This window comes from Rhagoletis pomonella, unplaced genomic scaffold (assembly GCF_013731165.1).
Source record: "Rhagoletis pomonella isolate Grant_MI unplaced genomic scaffold, Rhpom_1.0 Rhpom_scaffold_00005, whole genome shotgun sequence".
NCBI classification, from domain to species: domain Eukaryota; kingdom Metazoa; phylum Arthropoda; class Insecta; order Diptera; family Tephritidae; genus Rhagoletis; species Rhagoletis pomonella.
The window spans coordinates 18,100,259-18,125,665 of record NW_023458559.1 but is presented as its reverse complement, the minus strand read 5'-3'; the positions used below and the strand labels follow the sequence as shown (position 1 = coordinate 18,125,665).

Below are 25,407 nucleotides of genomic sequence, written 5' to 3'. Positions count from 1 at the left end.
ATTACTGGGAATCTCTTGAAGATAAGCAAAGTTTTCCGATCGAAAAACATTGATTTTTAAGTATTCTAGACGATTTCTACGAAAAGTTGTTTTTTCCCCATATAAAATACATGGACAACTTTGAGCGCTTTAGCGACCTCTAAAGGTTTTTTTGATTTCAAAATAAAAAATAGGGGTATATTTTTTTCGGTATAGAATAATCCTAGGGGGTGGTGACATTAAAAATCCGCCCTTATTTTTAACCGACTTCCAAAAAAGGAGGTTGGCTATCAGTTCGTCGGAATACTTTTCACGCTGTTTGCAAGTGGACTACTCATATGTGAAAAATGGATTTAAATGGTAAAAAACAGGATTTATATAACTTTCGTGGGATAGGTTTTTGGAAGCTAAAGAAAGGAGTATCGCAAGAAAAAAGGAAAGATGGTATGATTAAGCATGAAGTATATATAAACAGTCGCATTACTACTGGGAATGATTTTTCAGAGAAAAGAATTTTTTCTACAAGTATATCTGAAATGATTCGCATTAAAAAAGATTCTTACAATATTAACGAACAAAATGATACAATTAATTTAAATTCAATTTATTAGGGCTATTCTAGAAATCATACGATTTGAAAACGGTGCGATTTACAAAATATTTTTGAATACATGTTATGAGAGTAATAAATATTTCAAACGGAAACTGTTAAAAATACACCATTTCCGTCATATCTATGACTTGGTAGGTTTTGTAAATCGTAAATCGCCATCGATTTGAAGATTATGCCGGTGGGAAGAATATATCGAGCCCTAACCGCCAAAATAACGTAAGCGACATTTTTTTCAAAATGTTCTTTTTGATGCAGAAATATTCCTAGAGCATCTAGATGCATTTCTGCATCAAAAAGAAAATTTTGAAAAAAAATGTCGCCTACGTTATTTTGCCGGTTAGGGCTCGATATTCATTCTTTAAACAAATAATATCTAACGCGATATCCACTCGTTGCTCTTTAACCAAAATCCATTTTTTATTGTTTTGAGTTCAAGTTCGACAGGAGCAGTGCGGGCTGGCACCCGCCCGAAACCGAACTTAATTGTGGCAAAATACACTGTGCGACAGCCGAAACCAGCCCGGACTTTGTTAACATTTTCAGAAAGTATACCCATCCAGTAGTAAAAGACTCGATGTATTTGCAAAAGTTAGCTCGTATTTTTATTTATGGCCTATTAAATTTTTCATGTCCCGGCGTAAGAGGTTTTCAAACAAGTGGAAAAAATGGTTGAAATAAATGTCTGAGCGAAATTAAAAGTAAAGACAAATATAATAAAACTTCATGGGAAATGTTTTCATAGAACATTTTAACTCATTAGCTCCCGCCCGAATAAGTGGAACCAACCAGTTGATGTACTATAAAAGACAAAAAAGTCTTACAGATACAACGCCTTTCTTTAAATAAATATATATATTTAAAATATATTTGAAAACTTCTTACGCCGGGACATGAAAACTTTAGTAGGCTATGAAATAAAAATACGAGCTTACTTTTGCGAATCCGTCGAGTATTTTACTACTAGATGCGTATACTTTCAGAAAATGTTAACCAAGTCCGGGCTGGTTTGAATTATCATAAAATTGTCGCACATTGATATCAGCCCCCATCTTCATTATTCAGTTAGCACTCAAAAAAATAAGAAAAAAACTTTTCTGCGACTATTGTAATAACCAGGGTACGGATTTTATGGAAATTGCCTTTTTTTCTGCTAAAGAGATAGAGTATATTCGATTAAGAATGTTCACGATATAGCTTTCCCTGATTCCATATATACACATTTGATGTTGCCTTTTTTAAGATAATTGCCTTGTTTTTGACTTTTTTAAGATATTTGCCTTTTTTGGCCTTTTCTACCTTTAAAAAAGTGATTATAGCATTTACAATTTTTTTTTTTTAAGATTGAAAAATATACACATTGCCCATGCGGCTTATAGAAGCGCAGAGACCTCTTGCCAAATTGGTGTTGGAAAAATGCAAAGCCATTTTCTCAGCTAACGTAGGCTTGGAGACAATAAGGGGTGTGGATAAAATTGTAAAGGGCGAGGAAACGCCCTTATTCCTGATAATATGAACGTTTCAAACGTTCCATACTTAAATTGGGCGCCGCTTGTATAAACTTATGTCGAGCGCACATTTAGTACATTCAAGGCTTTTCTTCGCGAAAATCGAATGAAAATGCTGCCAGAAAACTTCAAAATGCATCTTGTGGTTCAATGTTACTACAACTATACAGATTAAAGTTTTATGAGTTAGAAACTCGAAAGGATAAAATAGTCAAAGATTCAAAGTACAAATTTTTCATATGATGAAACTAGTTCATAGTTTTTCTCTTTTTACTTGTAATATAAACATTTCTATTATAAATGTATTTTTTGATTGCTCTTCGTATTTTCTGTCTTTTTAGTGCCTTATATTGCTTTTTTTGCATTACCTAGTGCCTTTTCCTGCCTTTTTCGCTATTTTGTTTTGCCTTTTTTTGTATTTTTTGCAACACCTAGTGCCTTTTCCTGCCTTTTTCGCTATTTTATTTTGCCTTTTCCAGCCTATTTCGTTATTTTATTTTGCCTTTTTTATAGGTTTTTAGGTCCTAAAAATCGGTTCCCTGGTAATAACAAATAAAAACAAACAACCTTGTAGCTCATTCAATTCCAGTCGTTGTAGAATGCAATATATTTTCCTAAAAAAATAAATTAAAACTAATAAATAAAAATATATGGCCGAAACTTGTAAAAGAAAATCGTTTCTAATTATCGGGCCACCAGTGTACCTTGAGTGTTCTCTCTCCTGCATGGTACTAATTTCCTTTTTCAAAGATGAACTTTTAGTTCTTTGATATTATGACCCTAAATACGAATTCTATTTTGTCCATTTTCTCTACTGTACAACTTAAATTTTTTGTTAGTATTTTTACTTTAAGCCAAGTTTTTTAGTGCGTAAGAACCATTTATTTTTGATTTACGAGAGAAGTAGTTAAATATGTATACATGCATACATAATAACAAAATATTTATTTTTATCTTTCAGGCTTCAATGGATTTACCTCCGGACAAAGCGAAATTACTTAAGAACTACGATGATGAAAAGAAATGGGACATAATATGTGATCAGGTGAGTGTCTTTGTTTTCCACCTACAGGCTGAGCGATTTTGTTTTCCACCTACAGGCGAGAATAAAATGATACAACTAGGCGAACAGGATAAACGGGTTTCTTTATAGAAGCATCGACGATTTGCTAGGAATGCAAAATAAATAGCATTTTATGGTGTATGTGTCAATGTATTGACATAAAACTTGCATACGTACACATGTACTTGTGTATTTACATTAGACTGACTCACTCCCCATGCGAAAAAAAAATCGGTACTGTATTTCCATTCTTCTTCTTCTTTTTGGCGCTGTAACCGCCTAAGCGATTTTGGCCGAGTTCAGCAAAGCACGCCAGTCGTTTCTCTTCTGTGCCAACGCCAATTGGAAACGCCAAGTGAAGCCAAGTCCTTCTCCACCTGATCTTTCCATCGCAGTGGAGGCTCCCTCTTCCTCTGCTACCACCAGCGGGTTCCGAGTTTAATACTTTCAGAGCTGAAGCGTCGGTGTCCATTCGAACGACATGGCCAAGCCATGTATTTCCAAAATATTTCTGAAAATATCAAATATGATTTACGTGAGCTTGAATGCCTTCAAAAATTTATTTTTTTTATGACCCCTCAGATGACAAAACAGTTTAAGCTTAAAAAATTTGCATACAAATATTGAAATAAAGTTTCAACGGAATCGTATTAATGGGATTTTTGATGCTGTTTTTTAACTCTTTTCAAAGATTGGTATAAGAAAGACTTGAATAACTGGACCAAAACTATTCCGAGGAGGTATCATAAGAAAGGCATTTTCTCGCCATTTTTATTTCTTTAACTTATGGTGATTTTGTTTTTTACAAAAAATGTTGCCCTTCACCGGTGCAAAATGTGTTTGATGTTGCACTCAACCCTGTAAAAAGGCCTGATTTTGTCCCCTTGTTCTTGTCTAGCCCACGCATTTCATAATATTGTCGTATTAAACAACCATCTGATTTTCAGGGCAACGATCTCCCCTGACAAAGCTTCACAGGGCAGAGAATGTGCCTTTTTTGTTTAACATTTTTTTTAAGAAACGAACACAAAATTTTCTCACCCTTTGCCTTTAGTTTAGAATCGAACATGAAAAGAGAAAGGGGCAATCAAAAGGCGACATTTTTTGGTAGAAACGAAATGACCATTAATCATAAATTATGGAAATAATATTTATTTTTTATTAAAGTTGAAATACCTATACCCTAATCCACAACTTGTTGTCCTGACATATATAATATATGTATAACTTTCAGCTGCGGAAAACTGCGGATTTTATTCCTACCTTCATATACTAATGTTGGCATTTATGGCACTTTTAAAATAATCCCATCTTTCCCGTTTTTAGGGAGTTCACTTTATAGTATTATTATTATAAACATATGGACACATTTCTCATCGGTGCGCTCTTTATGAAATTTTAAGGCGATTTTGAGGTTAGGTTTGTATGGAAGATATGCTTAAAATAAACCGTTCACGACCTTTTTTTCGTGATTTATCAGGCATGTTCTGCAAATTGTACGATTTCAAATCGGTGCGATTTGCAAAGTATTGTTGTATATCTTTAATCAAAGTATTAAATGTTTCAATTGGAAACTGCTAGAAACACATCATTTACGTTATGTCCATCGATTTAGCGCCAAATTTATCCCTCTTTGTTATATATCCTACGAAATAGATTTTGTAAATCGCACCGATTTGAAATCGTACGATTTGCAGAACATGTCTGTATGTCCGCAAATGTTACAAAAAATGAAAGCCCTACGCCAACTCCTGATTTTTTTCTAAAAAATGTATTGGGCGGCACCACTGTGCGGCGCGAATGGCATAAGAGATTTTAGGTTCGAATCTTCGGGTAGCGGGTGTTTTTTTTTGCTAAATGCTTTTTTATTTATTTGTTCAATTTGGGTATTCATCTTAACGTCTTAACGTAAACCTAGTAACTAAGCCGGTTGTCCATACAAAATTATTCAAGTTTACGAGGCTTACGTGGTTACGAGTCATTTACGCGTTTATACATATGAATTGCGATAATGTATTTTTTTATTTATGTTATTTATTGTAATTTTTAAATTATATTGCTTTAAAAACATATATTTTTTTTATTTAATTTAATTTTTATGGTACCAGTGCAATTTGAAAAGTCAGTGACTTTTTTTAATAGATGATATATTTTTCGGCAAAAAAAGCGTTTTATTTCTCCTTTTAGCTCGATACATTCAGTCCAACGTTTTTCAATTCCTTCCCAATGATACGTTTTCAAGGTGCTTAAAATAAGCGTTTGTTTCAGTGATGACCTCTTCATTCGACCCAAATATCTTCTCTGGGTTTGGAAACAGGAAATAGTCACTGGGAGCTAAATCAAGATGGGGTAGAAGGTCGTAGCTCAATTGATGGATTTTTTCTATGGTGACTACACACGTGTGCACCAGTGTCTAACAGCACTTATTTCTTGGCCAAATGTGGTCGTTTTTGTTTCAAACCAATATCGAACCTGTCCAAAGCCTCTGAATAATATTCGCCAGTGATCGTATTGCCTTTTCAAGATAGTCGAAGTGAATGACACCGTGTGCATCCCAAAAGATTTCTACATTTAAAAACTTTGAAAATTAACCTTAAATATTTCCAATATTACTACAAAAACCTTTATACAAATAGTCGTGCCCAATTCGCAGAGTTTTGCAATTTTGTAACCCAAGTCAAAATTTACTTCAGTTTTTGTAACATCACGCCAGCACATATGCTTACTAATATCTTTAAATCGCTACTACAAACAGTTTTAATTTTTTTTACTGAATAAAGGGGCATTTAATTGCTATGCAAATCTAGATAAACCTTTTTAAAATTTAGACTTTAAATTTTGTCAAACGAGCGTCACGTAACGCCAGATTGGAAATACCCATAAACTTTGGATTTTATATGTAAAGAAATTTGGATATATTTTGAGCTTTAAAGAGCACAAATGTGTACTATCTTAGGTTGGCATATGGCGGAATTTCGACCCGCGCCTTCGGTGATATTAATTAACACATTTCCCTCTACATAAGCTAACACTTCTTAAAGTGCAAAATAGTCATATTAATTAGAAATGGAGACCAATATTCAGATTCAATTTTTTGAATTTTTCATCGATGTTTGGAATATCGAGTCTTTTTATCCCGATATTAATGCGTTTCCGATATTGTTGCTTTGAATGAGTATTTCGGTTCGATATATGCTCCCTATGTGGAAATGAACTGATCGCCTATTTTTTTTTAACGCAATGACACGCAACGCAACGCAGTATTTACTTCTACACAGCCATTTCCTATATACATAAGTTTCAGTTCTGTAAATTGTCGTAATGAAAGCAATCTGCGTAATAAAAAAAAAAATAACATACATACATACATAATATTACATATATAAGTAGGTACATATATGGGTATATAAATTTGTGAGAACAACACAAAGATTTCATATAAGAAAAGATATCTAAATTAGTTCATGACTGAATAGCTCTTGGAGTCATGCTAAGAACTTTTAGCCTGTAAGGTTAAGTGTAAATTTGTTTATTCATTCATTAAAATGAACTGCATAAACACTTGTTCTTTCTTTTAATTGAGGTTTCAGTAGGAAACTGCTTCTTTTATGGCAATAACAGCGATTTCTGATATGAGGTGTCACTGGAAAAATTTAGGCACAGGTACATACATAGATACATACATACGTATATATATTATATATGTATATACATATATACTACAAAATATTCCTAAATGTGGAAATATTGCTTTAATAGATCAGATGAAAAAGCTTCTGCGATGTGCAGAACGAAAGCGCATGCAAACAAAAAAATCCCGAAACAAATGCACATACGAGTATGAAGTAAACAAAATACCAAAATATGTATTTTTTGTTTGAATAAAAAAAAAACAAGATTTGGTAATTTTTTTTTTCTCAGTGCAAAAACTGTCCTTAACCGCAGAACTCCACAGGCAAACACCGATGGCCTACCAACTGTCATTTTGACGAGCAATGTGATTGCAAGTTTTTGTGTGTGGGCACTTTGATGTCTTGAAATAAGCATTTGCCGCATGACGCCACCAGACAACATTCTCTCAATTTCGGTGTTTAAAAACATTTAAATCTTTAAAAAACTTGCTGAATAATTTCCTAAAACGTAATCATAAATAATCCAATAAGGAACAGACTTTTATTTTGATTTAATATAAAAATTTCATCGATGTTACCACCAGCACGCTTTCTTTCAAATGAAAATATGGCTGTCAAACTATTGAATTGCCTGCAATAGATGTCAAGCAATAAGCGCTGACATATATTGCAGCACATGAGGAATAGGCGGTCTCCATTGGAAATATATTATGTGACATAGTTTTCACATCAGTGTTTTCCTGTCACGGTGGGCAGGAAGCGAAGATAGGTTGCATAAAAATGTCGACAAAATCTGAAAGCAGGGTTGTATTTGTTGATATCTTAAGGTTAAGAATCCGCTTAAATTGAAATCCTAGCTGCTCCTGTTTTAAAGATATCCACATTTTATATACTTCTGAGAGGATATATTTGCAAAAGAGGAAGGCGTACTTCTCGATAATTAGAGCATATTTATACGAAAAGAAATCTCATACAAATCTGTTCCCCTTTTTTAACTCACTAAAACGGATCAAATCAATGTGAAACATTTTCATTTTTTCCTACCGAAAGAATAATTGATCGAGATTTATTGGGCGCTACCGGTATACAACTTAGATAAAACACCACAATTACCTTTTTCTGTAGCGTGAACTTTCTCATTACAAACACTTTCAATATCGCAATATATGTATATATGTATACAATATTGTATGCTATATAATACGGTAGTAATTTTTTATTAAAGGTTTGTTGCTATAAGCAAGTAGCGCAGGCAAGTGGCACTGCGCTTGTGCAAGAAATAAAAATGCTCTAACTTAGGCCAACGGTACTCCGCATAATAAGTAAATAAATTCAAAGCTTGTATGAGATGTATTTTGGTATTTATATACTCTTCTGTCAGGAAATAATGACTATTGTACATCCAGAACACAAATGCGATCATAAAGAAAATCGCATGAAAGTATGCGCTTTGTGTGTAGGGCTGCCAGACGTCCCGGTTTTCCCGGACATGTCCCGGTTTTAGACTATTTGTCCCGGTGTCCCGGTCCAACCTTAAAATGTCCCGGGTTTCATTTAAGTGTCCCGGTTTTCGATTTGATTGCACAAATTTTGCTTAAAAATGACTACGCTGAGAGAAAAAAGGCGTTGTAATATTAAGAAAAATTTTATGAATTTACTGGGGGAAATAACGCATAGTAAACATGAATATGTTTTATTTGATTATCGTTTTGAAATGTTCGTACTTAAAAACAATACTTTCATACCACGCACACGTGATGTTGAATCAAACTGAACATTTGAATGCACATTTACATGTCTGGCTGTAGCTGAGTGCACGAAGATGCTTGCCACAATTTGCTAATTTCCAGAGCGTCAGGGTTCAAATCCCATTACAGACAGCATGGAATTTAAATAAATTTTTTTTTAACTTAATTATGAAAAAGCATCCGTTAAGTGCAAAGCGCTTCATTTTAATATTGGCCTATTTCAATTGAATATTTCTATACTAAATACTAAAATTTGTATACTTAAATTATTACGAGTTGGGTTGGTGCTCTTTCATATGCGATTTTTTTTTTTAATTTAGCACGTTTTGCATAAGCAATAGTTGATGATTAATATAAGTATGTACATAAATACGTTAAAATGACATGCACAGAGTTTTACAATTATAGCAAAAGCCAGAAGTTTTGAAACAAGCTCACAGCAACGAAACAAATGACTGATATTTTAATGTTACCTTGTATTTATTTATTTTTTTTTTTCGTGAAACCTAGATTACTTATAAGTACCGTGCCGTACAAAATTATTGGCTCGGAGACACTTTCATCTGATCACAATTTCTAATCAGATATTTTAGAAAAATGTTTAAAATGTAGCTTTTGAGCCAATTAGTAAAGTGCAAGTCTGAAGTTACCAGAAAATTTCGTTGATTTTTTGCAATTATTTATTTTTTGCTGACAGTGTCTTCCACATACAAACAAAACAAGCGGATCTTAGTAATTTTGATAAAAATCTTAACGAACTCCGCACAGCTTTGAAAAGTACTGGAATTTCTCAAACTGTCAAAATCCATTTTATCCTTAAACATTTAAAGCAATCTATTTCATTCTTGAATAACGATGGTTTAGGATTATGGTCCGAGCAGGCCGGGAAGTCAGTTCATAGGGAATTCATTAAATTCTTGGATAGATTCAAAATAAATATGATTGATAAACCAACTTTTGTGAGTCGCCTGAAGAAAACTGTAATGACATTTTCATTCCAGCATATATAAAAACTTAACTAAATAATAAAATATTTAAATACTAAAATGTGTGACTATATTATATGGTAAGCCAACAAAAAAATAAAAGGAAACAAAAAACAAATATAAAAAAAATAAAGCAAGAAAAAAATATAAAAAAATAAAACCAAAAAAAGAACAAAGAGGTGCAAAGTAAGTTGCCTCTACGTGGTGCGCCTTGGAAACGATTGAAACCGGCTAAAAACTTACATAAACTTATATTTTCACATAATATATATACACACATTTACTCACACATACATTGTTGAATATTTAATGCACAAGGATGTTTTTCTCTTTCGCAAAAGTCGGTCCTATCATAACTATGTAAAATGTGGATATCTTTAAAACAGGAGCAGCTAGGATTTCAATTCAAAGGGATTCTTAACCTAAAAATATCAACAAATACAACCCTGCTTTCAGTTTTTGTCGACATTTTTATGCAACCTATCTTTGCTTCCTGCCCACCGTGCTGTGGAGACAGGGCCTTACCGCAGAACTCCACGGGCGAACAGCGATGGCCTACCAACTGTCATTTTGACGAGCAATGTGATTGCAAGTTTTTGTGTGTGGGCACTTTGATGTCTTGAAATAAGCATTTCCCGCATGACGCCACCAGACAACATTCTCTCAATTTCGGTGTTTAAAAACATTTAAATCTTTAAAAAACTAGCTAAATAATTTCCTAAAACGTAATCATAAATTATCCAATACGGAACAGATTTTTATTTTGATTTAATACCAAAATTTCATCGATGTTACCGCCAGCACGTTTTCTTTCAAATGAAAATATGGCTGTCAAACTATCGAATTGCCTGCAATAGATGTCAAGCAATAAGCGCTGACATATATTGCAGCACATGAGAAATAGGCGGTCTCCATTGGAAATATATTTTGTGACATGGTTATCACTACATCAGTGTTTTCCTGTGGAGACAGGGCCTAAATGCCAAGAAATACTGAACTTTTTAACCGTAGTTCCATTTGTTACTGGTGGGACATTTGACTGCAAAATGTGATCAACTATTATTTATAACTAAACAAAGTGAAATACATATATCGTCTCCCTTATGCCAGAAGCACGAATATGCAAATTTATCAGTTTTGAGTTATTGGGTTGACTTGATTAACTTTTGGAAGGGTGACAGGTAACAAGATCAACGGAAATAAGGTCAATTGGCACTATTTCGCATACTGGTGCGAAATAAAGTCAATTGACATTATTACCTTTTCAAAAGCGAAATAAAATTCATTGTTATTATTGCTCTTTCAAACATTAAATTTGCATAGCTTTGCGGGGGCCCGCGTCCGCGCGCCACACCGCGCAGATAGAGGGTGTTATTGAATATAAGCAGGGTTTGAAATTGCTTGACTATTTTCAATGCATTCACAGTTGATTAACTACGACTAACACAAATAAATCAGCAAAAGCAGACAGCATAAGCGAAAAATAACAAGTAATTTTTAGCAAAAAAAAACCGACTTCAACTCCCATATAAAAAAAAAAAATATATATATATATCTCATGATCCACTGATCGGATCTCAACCAGATTAGTATGGGACCACCTCAGAGACACTACCTTTCCGATGCAAAAATAATCGGTTGACGTGGTCCAAAGTTATGCGGTAACATACATAAAAAAAAAAAAAAAAAAAAGATTCCGACGAACTGATAACCTCCTCCTTTTTTCGAAGTCGGTTCAAAATGAAATCATTTGCTTCAGCGTATAGAGCAGTTTGTTTTTGCTTACACAGTCAGCTGAACAGTGTTGCCGCCAATCATTTTTAGTGGTAGCCAAATTCCTTTAAAAAAAGGGCTAAAAAAGAGCTAAAAAAGTCGTTGTGGCTAAAAATGGTTGCTAAAATTTTTTACTTACATATAAGTACATATATAAGTATCCACGCAAACATTTTAAATAAATAAAGGCATAGAAAAACAGTGAACTCTGGAAAAAAGCTAATATTTTATCCAACAAAAAACCTTTTTGTATTATGTATACGACATCAGCTTGCTGGCTTCATCAAGTGATTGTACCATCAGGCTCGAAGCATATAAGCATGCTGGTACAATATTTATTTCTTTACAAATGAGGTCGTGGAAAGATAGAAATGATTAGAACCGAAATTTCATAATTTTTCTACCATTTTGTTAAACATAGTTTTGTTTTTATTCACAACTGCAATATCGGGAACTTAATCTTCCACAAACACGGCTTTGACTCATATAGTGCAAGAAATTTCCGCTAAAATATTTTTTACTTAGAAAATTTTGCTAATTTCACCACCCCCGACACCAACATGCTGGTACAATCATAAAATTTTCGAATAGTTTTTGAAGTCGCACCAGCAGCTGGTACAATCACACCAGAAGAACGCACACGATCAAACCACTTGATGGGCCATTTAACAAGTTAAGCATATTAAGGGCCTTAAACTTATCTATTTTAAACTCTAGTTAAATCGTTAATAGATAAGTTAACAGCCCTAAAACTTTTACAGTATGTATGTATAAAAACGTAAGGAATATACAATACATATATGTATATGTATCAGTCTTTCTTAGTCTAAAACTTCATGTCTTACATAAATGAAAAAAATTAGATCAAATTAAGTATATACAACTTTTTTATGCCAAGTATGAATAAAGTCTCCAAAGGGCTAGGGGCAACTTTAAATTTATGTGGCCAAAAAAAGTATGTGGTAGCTAATTCTATCCACCAAAGGACTAAAACGGCAACACTGCAGCCGAAGCTACCAGTTTAGAAAAATTTGCTGTTGCTGCAAGCAGTAAGTTTGGTGTATTCTCATGTTTGCTAATGATTTTTTGCTTGCTGCGTTATTCTCGCAGCCGAACTATTCAAGGCGCATCCATATAAGGTGGTAGCAATTGCATATAGGTAAAAGTCCCGTGTATTTTGTTATTGCTTTTTGGTACATCAAGATGTCAAAACGTAAGAAAATAGGAGATAATTTTTGCCATTTCGTTTTGTTGACATCCTGAAGTTACACCATTTCGTTTGGACGGCATTCTGCTGTACTAGTGTGGAGACAAAAATATCATATCAGCTGTTCAAGTAACACCACCTTGTATAGATGCGCCTTGCAACCATGATGCAATAATACAAGGTGTTAGATATTGGCAGCTTTTCGCTCTAATTCCGCCATATTGACTGCCTTAGGTGAAACAGTGTTACTTCTTTCACAATTCTTTGGCTAATAATATAGTTGAATGTTTTTTATTGTTTCTCAGTATACACATTTTGTTTTCTTAAAAAAGTATTTTATCTTATTTTATTTCATTTCATAACGAATATACTATAAAAAAGCAAATTTTGTTTAGAAGAAGATATGAAATTTTATATTTTTCCCCCAAACGGGGATTAATTTCTTCCTCTTTTTCTTCTTATTCCACTGAGCTAAGGCAGCATCAAATCGAGCTGTGCCACAACGTCCAACACCTTGTTTTATTGCTTCATGCCTTGCGTTCTTTACTGACGTGAATACGAAACTGCTTTCAGGCTCTTCAAAAATTAATTTTTGTGCTTATTTTGCATATTTTTCAGAATGTAGCCTTTACATATCACTTTAAAACTCATTTATCAGATAAGCTAATGTTGGAAGTTGTTTCCACCTTCTTCATGACATTAACGTGACATTTTTCTTGGGAGGCAGGATTTTGGTTTAATCTTTCTTAGGCAACGACATCTCATATATACAATTTGAACACTTTTGGAGAAGCGAGCGATTTAAATAAAAAATCCAGATTGGGGGTATAGATCTCCCCCTTCGTCAGTGCAATGAAACTTTTTATTTTTTAATTTATAACGCATACTACTTTACCCTTCCGATTTATATATATTTTTTTTCAGACTGATGACAAATTATGTTTTAATGAATATATAAAATTATCGGTGGATTATGTATTTGAATATTTGCGAAATACACTAGGCCATTTTGCTTAGTTTCCCATAGTGTTGGGAAATAATCTATATTCTATACAAAAACTGTACTTTTCGACTGTAAATTGTATCGACTTTTTAATTTGCTCATATGCATGCATGCATACATAGATTCCCTTCAAGACCAATGCTTTGATGGTATTCACGAGAAAGTTTATGTAGGTACATTTACATATTTTACACTTTTAACATAAATGTCAGGGCAGATATTTTAAGATACACTGCTTAACAAACAAATTTTTTTAAGTTATTATCAATGGATAAAAGGGACATCTTCTTTGAAATCAGTACTAAAACTTGACATTTCAATATAATTTAATTTTAATTATTTGTTTATAAAAATGCAGTTTACACTTTAACAAAACCCGTATAAATATAAAGTTTAATCTTTGCGCAACATTAAAAAAATCAACAAATTTTCGTAAAGCTTTTTAATTAGATTTCCTAGAAATATATACATATTTTGAGTATGCATTTTTGTAGCTCGATCAATTCAAATAAAGCGCAAGTTTAAAATACATAGCTGCGACTTACGGTTGATTTTAAATATTTTGTTTTTTGTTTTTTGATGAAGGCGTTGCTCATTTTCTTCATTAAAAAGAAATCGTCGAACATACTTGGATAAGAACTTTTAGCCTGTAAGGTTAAGTGACAAGGTCAGTCATCATCTAAATTTGTGTATTCATTCATTAAAATGAACTGCATAAACACTTGTTCTTTCTTTTAATTGAAGTTTCAGTAGGAAACTGCTTCTTTTATGGCATTAACAGCGATTTCTGATATGAGGTGTCACTACAGGTACATACATAGATACATACATACGTATATATATTATATATGTATATACATATACGCAAGTTTAAAATACATAGCTGCGACTTACGGTTGATTTTAAATTTTTTTTTTTGTATTTTGATGAAGGCGTTGCTCATTTTCTTCATTAAAAAGAAATCGTCGAACGTACTTGGATAATATGGAAGAAAATTACCGACATCGTTAAAAATATGCCATACATCAACTGTAAATCACAGCTATTTTAAATTTGCACTTTATTAGACTTAAATTGAATGAGATAAAAAACTGCAAAATATTAAGAGATAAAATTGAAATGGAAAGTTCGAAATTTTTACGAAAGTTTGTCGATTTTTTTTATGTTGTTCAAAGATTAAACCTATTTTCATTTAGTGTTTGTTAAGGAATAACCTATATTTTTATAAACAAATAATTCAAATTAAAATATAATAAAATAAATAGTCAAACCTAGTCAATATGTGAGTGTCGTAAAGTTATGATATTTAAGAACATCTCTTTCTTAATTAACGATGACACTGTTTCTTTATGAAGCTGATTTCAACATTTTGTTTTAATAAAATTTAGTATCGAAAATATTCTTTCAAAACTTGCCTAGGAATGTGATATAATGGTTCGTTAAAAACCTTTTTTCAAAACTTATAAAGGCAAAAACGAGAAGGCGAAGACAAAAAGAGAATACAAAAAGTTCTCGCAGTGAATTTTCAGTTTTTTAAAACGGTATAGTAATTTAATTTTTTAAATTTAAATAAAGCATAAATCTTCTTCTTCTTCTTATTTGGCGCTGTAACCGCCTAAGCGATTTTGGCCGAGTCCAAAACAGCACGCCAGTCATTTCTCTTCTGTGCTAACTGACGCCAATTGAAAATGCCAAGTGAAGCCAAGTCCTTCTCCACCTGGTCTTTCCAACGCAGAGGAGGCCTTCCTCTTCCTCTGTTCCCAGCATCGCGGCCCGCGTTGAATATTTTCAGAGCAGGAGCGTTTCTGTCCATCCGAACGACATGGCCAAGCCAGCGGAGCCGCTGAATTTTAATTCGCTGCACTATGTCTATATCGTTGTAAAGCTCATACAGCTCATCGTTAAATCGTCTGCGATATTCGCCATCACCAACGCGTAAAGGTCCGTAAATCTTTTGCAGAATCTTTCTCTCGAAAACTCCAAGAGCCGCCTCATCAGATGCTTTCATTGTCCATGCTTCCGCGCCATACACCAGCACAGGCACGATGAGTGACTTATAGAGTGTGATCTTTGTACGACGAGAGAGGACTTTACTTCTCAATTGCCTACTCAGCCCAAAGTAGCACTTGTTGGCAAGAGTGATTCTCCGTTGGATTTCAAAGCATAAAGCATAAAGCATAAAGCATAAATACCCCATCGAATAAACGAGTAGATAAAAAGTATATAACGGTAAAACTGGCACATACATAAATATATGAAAGAATGCACTCAGGCGACGCCTCTGGCCATTGTGTGTCACAAATTTAAGATATCGATGGAAATTTTTTTTCGCCCCCCCAAAGCCAAATCGTGGCTACGCCACTGTGTAACGTTATATGTACTTGTACATATGCATAGTTTAAAAAGGCCGTGAAAACCCTTAATTTCCATTACAAATCAATAACAACAAATCATACAAGTATGTTTATTAAGTGCAAGTAACACAAAAATTCTACCAAGAGACAGTTGCTTATATTATAGTCCGGGAGCTAGTGACAGTAAAAATGTGCCGATTTTATCGTCAAAGACAACATATCGGGGAGGTAAGTTTACTGCTGTAGATTAATAAACAACAACACTTACATCGCACCGTGGGACCATTTGGTGTAAGGAGGGTTCACATTGTGTAATAAAAATTTAAAAAATAACCTTATTTTATCGTCATTGGGCTTTTGTGTGGTTATCAATTAACATTGGACGATGCCAAAAATATATCACTTACTTTTATTTAGCGGGACAATTGAATTTTGAAAGATTTAATTAATATATATTTCGAAATCAGCGATAGCGAAACCCCTAAATACCAACTTCCATTGAAATCTGTCAAATACATATTGAGTAAAAATTTTTTTCGTTCTATATTCTCGATTCGTCCCTATGTCCGGTGGCGACTTTGCCGATCACTTACAATAGGTTTGTCCCGTGGATGCGATGTATGTAAGCACATTTAGGGTACTCACAGTTCTATATTATCTACTGTGTTAATTTTGCCACCTGGTAACTTTAAAACATTTTACCAAGTGGTAACTTTGTTTGTTGTTGGTTCCCATACTAATTAGAGATAACACTTTTGGGCAAAATTACTAGACTTTGTCTCATGTTTATGTTCTGTGTTAAACTGGCATCTATCGCTGCTTGTACATACATACATGAATTTCGCTTTGGACGCAGCGCTGCTTGCACATAAGTTTCTCTTTGCGCCTGCCTGGAGCTGGCAAAGGTTATTTTTTTTTTATTTTTGCGCTGTGCTAGCTGAGTATAAAAAAGAGAAGAGAGAATAGAGAGAAATATGTATGTGGTTTGTTGATGCTCTCTAAACACAAACGCGTGAAAGGCAAACGGTCTAGCAATGCGTGGTATTGTTGATCAACTTAATACTTTATTTAAACATAAGGGTTGCTCACAGTTCGAGTGTGTTATCTTGTTAAAGTTGCCACCTTTTAACTTTAGAAGTAAACTGTGAGTACCCTAATTATTTTTACATGTATAATGCGTTACTCTATGTCTATGATAAATTTAAAGTGCGATGTCATAGGTTGATTTTCGCAAAAATTTTGACATTTTTGCGTGCTGTAAGCATTACATTGTCCCGCTAAATAAGTGTAAGTGATAAATTTTTGACACCGTCCAATGTTAATTGATAACCACACAAAAGCCCTGCGACGATAAAATAGGGTTGTTTTTAAATTTTTTTATTACACAATGATAATGCTCTAGGAAGGCGTTGTCCCGCATACTGGGTGTAAGTGGTTGTTTTTCGTGATTTACGTGATTATATTGAAAATCGTATCATACTTTTATCGACGATAAAATAAGTCACTAAAAACTGTCCCTAGCTCCCGGACTATTATAACAGCAACTGTTTGATGATTTTAAAAAGTCTTTCGTTTTTAATAAACACTTCGCATTTACTTGTATAAAGTAGGAAAAAGTTTCACTCAGAATCAATTTGACATAATTTGTCGTAATGCTGTATTTTGACAAAATTGTATCAAAAATTTCGATGTAGAACCAATTACCCTTGGGATCAGTGATCGGACTTCTACCACATTGTGGAAGATCTGCCACTTTTTTGAGCATCTACCACATCTACCACACAAGGTCGGAAATCTACCGCATACTCGCGTTTTTGAGTAGTTTTATTTTTGCTCGACATAATTTTCTTAATTTTAAGAGTAAACAATGTCCAACACTAAGCACTAACAACAGGCAGAATGGGAGGATAAAATATACCGTGAAATAGTAAATTTTCTCAATATTAAATTTTTCGACAGGAAACGTGGTTATATTGTGTTAAATTGCAAAATATATGATTTATAAAAAGAATTAATAGCGAAAATGTTAACAAAGGCGATTTTTGTGAAAGTATAAGCAAATTTCAGTGCATCTAAAGTTTCTGAAGCGTTGTTTACCTTTACTTGAGCATTGTCAAAATCGGCAAATCCCAAGTAGCGGTTTCTGGAACGTGACAAATTTCTTTGCTACATCGCGATGTGATAAAAAGAAACGCCGGCAGCAATGCGCAATGTTGCAGAATTCTTTCAAAATCTGTTCGAAAATATCTTGATATGGAAGAAACTGCTTTACACTGTCAAGGAAAAAAAATTGCCAAAACACAACGCAATTTTTAGCAATTTCAATCTTGCACTTTATTATACTTAAATACATTTTTTTTTAGATTCTAATTAAAATGTTTGCAATTTAGGTGAGACCTTGCAGAATTTGTTTTAATATTGGTACAAAGTTTGATCCAAAACCTGAGATCTACCACATTTTTTTAAAATCTACCACATTTTTTTGAAATCTACCACATTTTTTTTTTCAGATTCTACCACAGACATTTTTTTAAGTCCGATCACTGTTTTGGATTCAAAATGTACCAAAAAAGTACAATTGTACCATCAATTTCATCACTGCCCCAAACTTGCTGCTTGCAGCCAGAGCAAATTTTTCTAAACTGATTGCTCCGGCTGGCTGTGTTAGCAAAAGCAAACGGCTCTTTAAGCTGAAGCAAATGATTTAATTTTTGTTTTTCGCTTTTGTTGTTAGTCGTAGCTAAGCAATTGCAAATGCATTGCAAATGATTGAGAGCTGCTTGCTTTAAAAAGCAAAACAGTGTTGCTTATGCTATTTTGCAGTTCAAACCCTGAATATAAGCCATCGATATTTTACTTTTTTATATTTATAAATTATTGTAAAATTTTTGCTGTGTTTTGGAAACAACTTGTTTGAAGTAAAAAAGCATATAATTTGTGTTTCAAAAGTGTGCGGAAACCAATCAATCAACTTACATGATCTCGGTTCCGATATTTAATAATCAATAATGGTTTATACCCGCATTTTGGCACACTGACTTGAATGTGCCATCTAATAAATAGTGACACCGTTCTCCTCAGCTGCTTTTAATTGTTGGCGGCGACTTGAATAGTGTCCTTATACAAAGGTTCGTTTCGCTCTAAATATGATAATTTAAAAACACAGTTCTTTCAGTTTTCCTCCGGGGTTTTTGGACATGGCGGCAATCCACTGTTTCTCAAATTTAATAGTGTTCGCTTCATTTTTGTGGAAACGAAACATGTTTTTCAAGTTCTGAATCATTTCTACATTCATTCTTCAAATATTTCTCGTACTACAGCTTTTTTGTATGTATGTATGTATGTATTCGTAATTTTAAATTTTTTAATAAAATCAATTGATGGTGGTTCATGATTGTGTGTTGATTAATAGCACTGCGGATTATTTGCTAATAACCACTTTCATCTCTTTATTTCCATATGTTTGTTGATTTTATTTCGCTTTCGAAAAGGTAATAATGTCAATTGACTTTATTTCGCACCAGTTTTGAAATAGTGTCAATTGGCCTTATTTTCGTTGATCTTGTTACCTGTCGCCTTTGGATGTTCTATGTTCATACTGTTCCTGAATTAGTTAATAGTTCACTAAAACGTACGACAAAAATTGAAAATTCTACTTTGTTCGATATCACCTACGTAACCAAAATCCAATTTCACCAAAATCGTATCAGCCTTTTTGGCGAAATATTGACGCTCAAGAATTGCAAAATTATAAATATTTCACAACAAATTTTTGTTCTCATTTTTTTTTTAATTCGTTGGGTATAATTAAGATAACAGTTATAAGTAACTATCTGAACAGCCCTTGGCTCTTTAACACATAATTCTTTTGCAGAGAAATCGTTAATAATGTATTTCTTGTTTTAATTTATTTTTAATAAATATTGTTAGCGTTTCAATACGTTCTGATTTAATAAGTAATTGTGTAATACAATCCGGGACTGAAAGTGTGTATAGGGAAGATGAGTTTTTTTTACAAATATACAATACACCATGTCGTATTACCTAAGTCATGAAGAAAACAGAAAAAAAGTATCTGCACTAAGAAAAATACTGTTGGGAAAAAAGTCGAATTTGTTCAATTGACGGAAAAATGCTTTGATCTCAGGGGCGCACCCAGGAATATATTTTGGGAGGGGTTTATATTTCTATAGATATATCACCAGAAAATACTGAAATTCGCTTCAGATAATATGCTTTTAAAATACATTTATGCAAGTTTTATGTACAGTATGTAGTGGCACCTCGCGGGTCGTCCCGTAATTTGGTTTATATCTGATCATTGAATCATGAAAAAATTAACGGTACTCTTAAATTTGTATAGGAGAATTGAAGTCGGATGTGTTTTTTGCTTAAAAATTACTTGTTTAATAAAAAGTTCTTTAAACACAAGATGTGCTCAACTTTCGAAAGTAACAACAAATGTTAAATAAAATAATGTAAAAAAAAAATATTTTTTTATAGAAGCATTTATTTAACATGTATGTACAATCAAAAGAATAAAGTAAAATAGTGTTACAAATAATTTTTTAGCAAGAAAATTTTGTTAAAACTGTACCAAAATGAATAAAATATAATAAGTTAAGCTTGCATTAGAGCTTTCCTTTCACTGTTTGGATTTTAGTAATTTTAACGAAAGCTTTACTTACTTTGTTTTATTAATTTTATTGCAGGTTTAACAAATTCCACATACTTTTTTTCGAACAGTATTTTTCTTCCACATGCTGCATATACTTATTTTCGGTTTCCTTATGACTTCGGTAATACGACATGGTGTATTATATATTTGTAAATAAAACTCAACTTGCCTACACACTCTTTCAGTCCCGGAATGTATTATACAATTACTTATTAAATCAGAACGTATTGAAACGCTAACAATATTTATTAAAAATAAATCAAAACAAGAAATACAGTATTAACGATTTTTCTGAAAAGAATTATGTGGTAACGAGCCAAGGGCTGTTCAGATAGTTACTTATAACTGTTATCTTAATTATATCCCAGGAATTAAAAAAAAATATGAGAACAAAAGTTTGATCTGAAATTTTTATAATTTTGCAATTCTTGAATGTCAATATTTCGCAAAAATAAGCCGATACGATTTTAGTGAAAATGGATTTAGGTTACGTAGGTGATAACCAGGGAACGGATTTTTAGGACCTAAAACCTAAAAATGTGCGCTCGACGTAACGTTTGGAACGTTCATATTGTCAGGAATAAGGGCGTTTTCCTCGCCCTTCACAATTTTATCTACACCCCTTATTGTCTCCAAGCCTACGTTAGCTGAGAAAACGGCTTTGACTTTTTCCAACACCAATTTGGCAAGAGGTCCCTGCACTTCTATAAGCCGCAAGGGCATGTGCATATTTTTTAATCTTAAAAAAAAAATTTAAATGCTATAATCGCTTTTTTAAATGTAAAAGGTAAGAAAAGGCAAATATCTTAAAAAAGGCAAAAAAGGCAACATCAAATGTGTATATAAGGAATCAGGGAAAGCTAAATCGTGGACGTTCTTAATCGAATATACTCTATCTCTTTAGCAGAAAAAAAGGCAATTTCCGTAAAATCCGTTCCCTGGTGATAACGAACAAAGTTGCATTTTCAATTTTCGTCGTACGTTTTAGTGAACTTTTAACTAATTCAGGAACAATGTGTGTTGTACCTAAACCCAGAATACCATGCATACACACAGACCACATATTTTACAATTTCAGTTGCATAAATTTAGACTTAAAGGCATCGCCACACCTATGCGATTCTGTCGCAACGAATCCGCACCGTTTTTGATGCCACAGACGTTACTGCTTCGAAAACGCAAGTACGCACACATCTTTACGATTTTATCTCGGTAAAAACCATGATAAAAACATAACAAGGTAAAACCATTGAAAGGCAGTCTGACGTCTGCCAACAATATAATTTTAAAATCAAAACTCAAACTCACACACACATTCTCATTTTCAATCTCAAACAACAACAATTGTGAACAATTTAATTTTTTTATTTTCAATTTTATATGATTTTAAAATGTTGGCAAACGTCAGAAAAAAATCATGGCCGACGAAATGAGAGAATGAATTTACCTTGTAATGTTTTTATCATGGTAAAAACTGTCAATTTATAGACAAACAAAAAATATTTTTCAAAGAAAATAAAATTCTTAAATTTTCTACATCAAATATGTTTTGTTTTCTTAAGCTGAGATCCCACGATTGCCGCAAATGGACCAATCTGGAACAATTTTTATTGTGCTGTATTGGAGCACAATAAAAAAATTGTCCCAATGAAATTCTGTACAGTCACACGGTTGCCTCTTTTTATACAATTCTCATTGCCGTAAGTTGGCGAAAAGCAATATAGTGACAATAATTGCCCCAAACTTATCACACGATTGTTCGAGCATGCGGCAATTGTGACCATAAAGTGTTGCGCTGACCTCTTCTGTTTTTTTCTCTGTTGTGTAAAAATGGCGTATTCTTAATAAAAAAAAATAAATCAATTGCATCTGCTTTGTATATTGCGGGCTCATTTTGTGCAAATTTGTTGTTGTTTGAAAGCAAAGAAGCAAAAACTTGTGCCCAACGAAAACTCACGCATTTATTTAGAAGTTTGATTGTATAGTTTTTTTATTTTTCGACGATAACTGCAACGTGCTATTTGGAGTTCAAGTTGCAACAGTTTTCTTTTTAATTTTGTTACGTAGAGGTTTTTTTATTCATTACAAGTAAAATTGGTACAAAAGAGTTATGTTTGTTTAAATGAAAGCTGCGAATTTACATAATTTATGTTTGGAATTAAATTTTATAATTATATGTACAGCTCGCAACAAAAGATAGCACCTTAACATTTTGATCAGTCTTGACTTTTTTCTTCTGTTGTTTAATGTTAATTTTTTCCTATAAAACCATAGCTCATTGTCTAGTAAAAACCACATAAGTCCAAATTCCAAACTTTATACAAAAATTATAAACATTTCTTAAAATTTTGATCACAATTCAATGGTTTTTAATTTGGGTTTCTAGAAAAAATTTTGTTTTGCAGTTTACAAAGTAATTTACAGAGAAGAAAGTGCATAATACCGTCAGCTAGAAAAATTATAAAAAATCAACAGGTTGTTTTAGCAACTTCAAACCTCCACCTTTAATGAGCTACAAAACTAAATAACCATTTTTTTCTAGAAATCCAAATTATAAACCGTGGGATTGTGTTCAAAAGTTGAAGAAATTTTTATAATTTTTGTATAAAGATTGCAATTTGGATTTATGCAGTTTTTGTTAGACAATGAGCTATACTTGTATACGAAAATAATGAAGATTAAATAAGTAGAAGAAAAATAGTCAAGACTGGTCAAAATGTTGAGGTTCTACTGCTTTGTCGTGGGCTGTATTGAACTTTTAATTATTTTTTTTTAATAAATTTATACTGTCATGGCAGTCCGCCATTTGGTGACATAAAATACCTTTCGTATCCCTGTGGGGAAAATCTCTAGTTCTGAACTGGGGCGCTTCTAGTCCATCTAGACCCAGTACTGGTTCGCGATAAATCTCTTTTGCATGCAAGCAACTGGCGAATTTAACATGGCGATGTCCTATGAAGTGTCAATTGCCCCCCTCTGCATACCTTTTTCGATAGTTCCGAACTAGTCCTAAATTCTATAGTTCCGAACCAGTTCTGAAATCGACAGACGAAAGAAAAAAGTATCATGATTTTTCAATCTTTTTGGTTCTTCCGTGTGTGCGATTTTAAGTTATTTTGGAAGAAATGTGTTTTCAATTTGAAATTAAATTTGTTTGAATGATTGTAAGAAATGTACGTTTACATACCTTTAGCTGTAGCTGAGTTTTCAGAGGTGCTCGCTGTTATTTCTTAGATTCCAGACGGTCCCAAGATGTTGAAATGTTAACACAAATTTTAGTTTTGTATTACCAAGTTATGAAAAAGCATCTGCGAAGCGCAGAATAGAAGCGTATTTGAACGAAAAAGCCGCCGAACACATATCTATGTAAAGTAAACAAGCCCCCCGCTGCATCCCTTATTCGATAGTTTCGAATTAGTTCCAAATTCGACAAATAAGATCTAGTTCGTTCTGCATCCCGTTTTCTATAGTTCCGAACCATTCCTAAATTCGTCACTTTAGATATAGATGTCTAGTGAAAAAAACTGAAAAAAATTAGTTTTTTAAAAGTACCACTTTTCGCCGATTTTGGACTGGTGGGGATTTAGTTCCTATCGGACTAGTTCATTTTTGGCGATAAAGATCTAGTACGGAACTACAAATTTGGTTCACCAGTTCGGGGTTTCCCTGCAGGGATTCTTCTCGTATGAGTTTTGCTTGTGGTGGTGTATATCGCGGCAAAGATTCCGTTATCGGACTTCAAGAAAAATTATAATTTCACTACAAATTAAATTAAAAGTTATGTTGCTTCCGAAAACAAGGATATTAATTTCAGTGATTTTTGGACACATAAGGAAGCAAAAAAGTAAATTATTAATAAACAGCCTAAATATTGATGTGTATTGTTCACTTCAATTGCCGCACAAGAATACAATAATATTGCCGCAATTTTGAAATTTTCATTGCCCCATGATTGCCAATCGAGCTATCACACGGGCCGTATTTGATTGGGCACAGTAAGCACAATATCGGCCTCTATTGCCGCATGAGTCAATGTATTGTGAAATCACACGATTGGGGCATAAAATGAGGCAATAATTGGTGTATTGCGGCAATCGTGGGACCCCAGCTTTACGTTCAATTTTGTTTAAGTATTGTAAAATCCTTCTATTGACCTTTTTCGTTCTCAAAACGCGGTGTCTGCGGCACGACCAAAAGAAAAACAACTGTGAATGTTCGAATAAATCGCTGCAGCAAAATCGCGTAAGTGTGTGGTTCCTCATTTAAAACTATGGTCGGCATTGTTGTAAATTTTGTCGGAACAGATTCACCTCACTTTTGGCACTTGGCGGGTTTCTGAAACGATCGATTCAATTCATTCTCAATATTTGTGTTTTGCCTGTTGCTTCAACATTACACATCTCTAAAAGTGTTTTATACATTCATATTGAAAAATGTTTGTCAGTAAAATTTTTACTTGCTACAATTTGCAACTCTCTCGTCTTGTTGAGCTCTCGTTTTTGGCTTTAAATTGCAAGTTTTTCGGGTGCAAATTTGTTTAATATTGAAAAAAACCCACGTGTATTTATTTCACTATCTCTTCTCGTTCTTGAGGTATTAGGTTAATTTTCCACATTGTGTGCCGCTGGACAATATGTTTTAAAATTCTACGATGGGAGCATTTCCACACACACAAGGCGCCATAAAATAAACTCAACTTTTGGTAAGCTAAAACAACCATTTTAAGTGCCACCACCCAAAGGCCATAACTTCAGTAATTGAAATGTACGAAAATTATTATGACATCAATGGCAACAAAATAAAGCGCTGCTTCACAATTAAAAACAAATTACTACATGAACATAACGAAAGCCGAAACAAAATCAT

The 25,407-nt window shown here is 33.3% G+C and overlaps 1 protein-coding gene across 7 annotated transcripts in view; it reads left to right on the top strand.

Moving 5' to 3' along the window:
* The first annotated feature begins 3,058 nt into the window (after positions 1-3,058).
* LOC118738747 (formin-like protein) overlaps positions 3,059-25,407 on the top strand; it is a 141,258-nt gene continuing 118,909 nt past the window's right edge. For all 7 annotated transcript variants that reach the window (XR_004992947.1, XR_004992946.1, XM_036469682.1 and 4 more), the window contains exon 1: positions 3,059-3,142. Coding sequence is in view for 5 of the 7 variants with exons in the window: in XM_036469682.1 (XP_036325575.1) it covers positions 3,065-3,142 (78 nt within the window). In the remaining 2 variants the exon portion in view is untranslated. The remainder of the gene's footprint in view (positions 3,143-25,407) is intronic.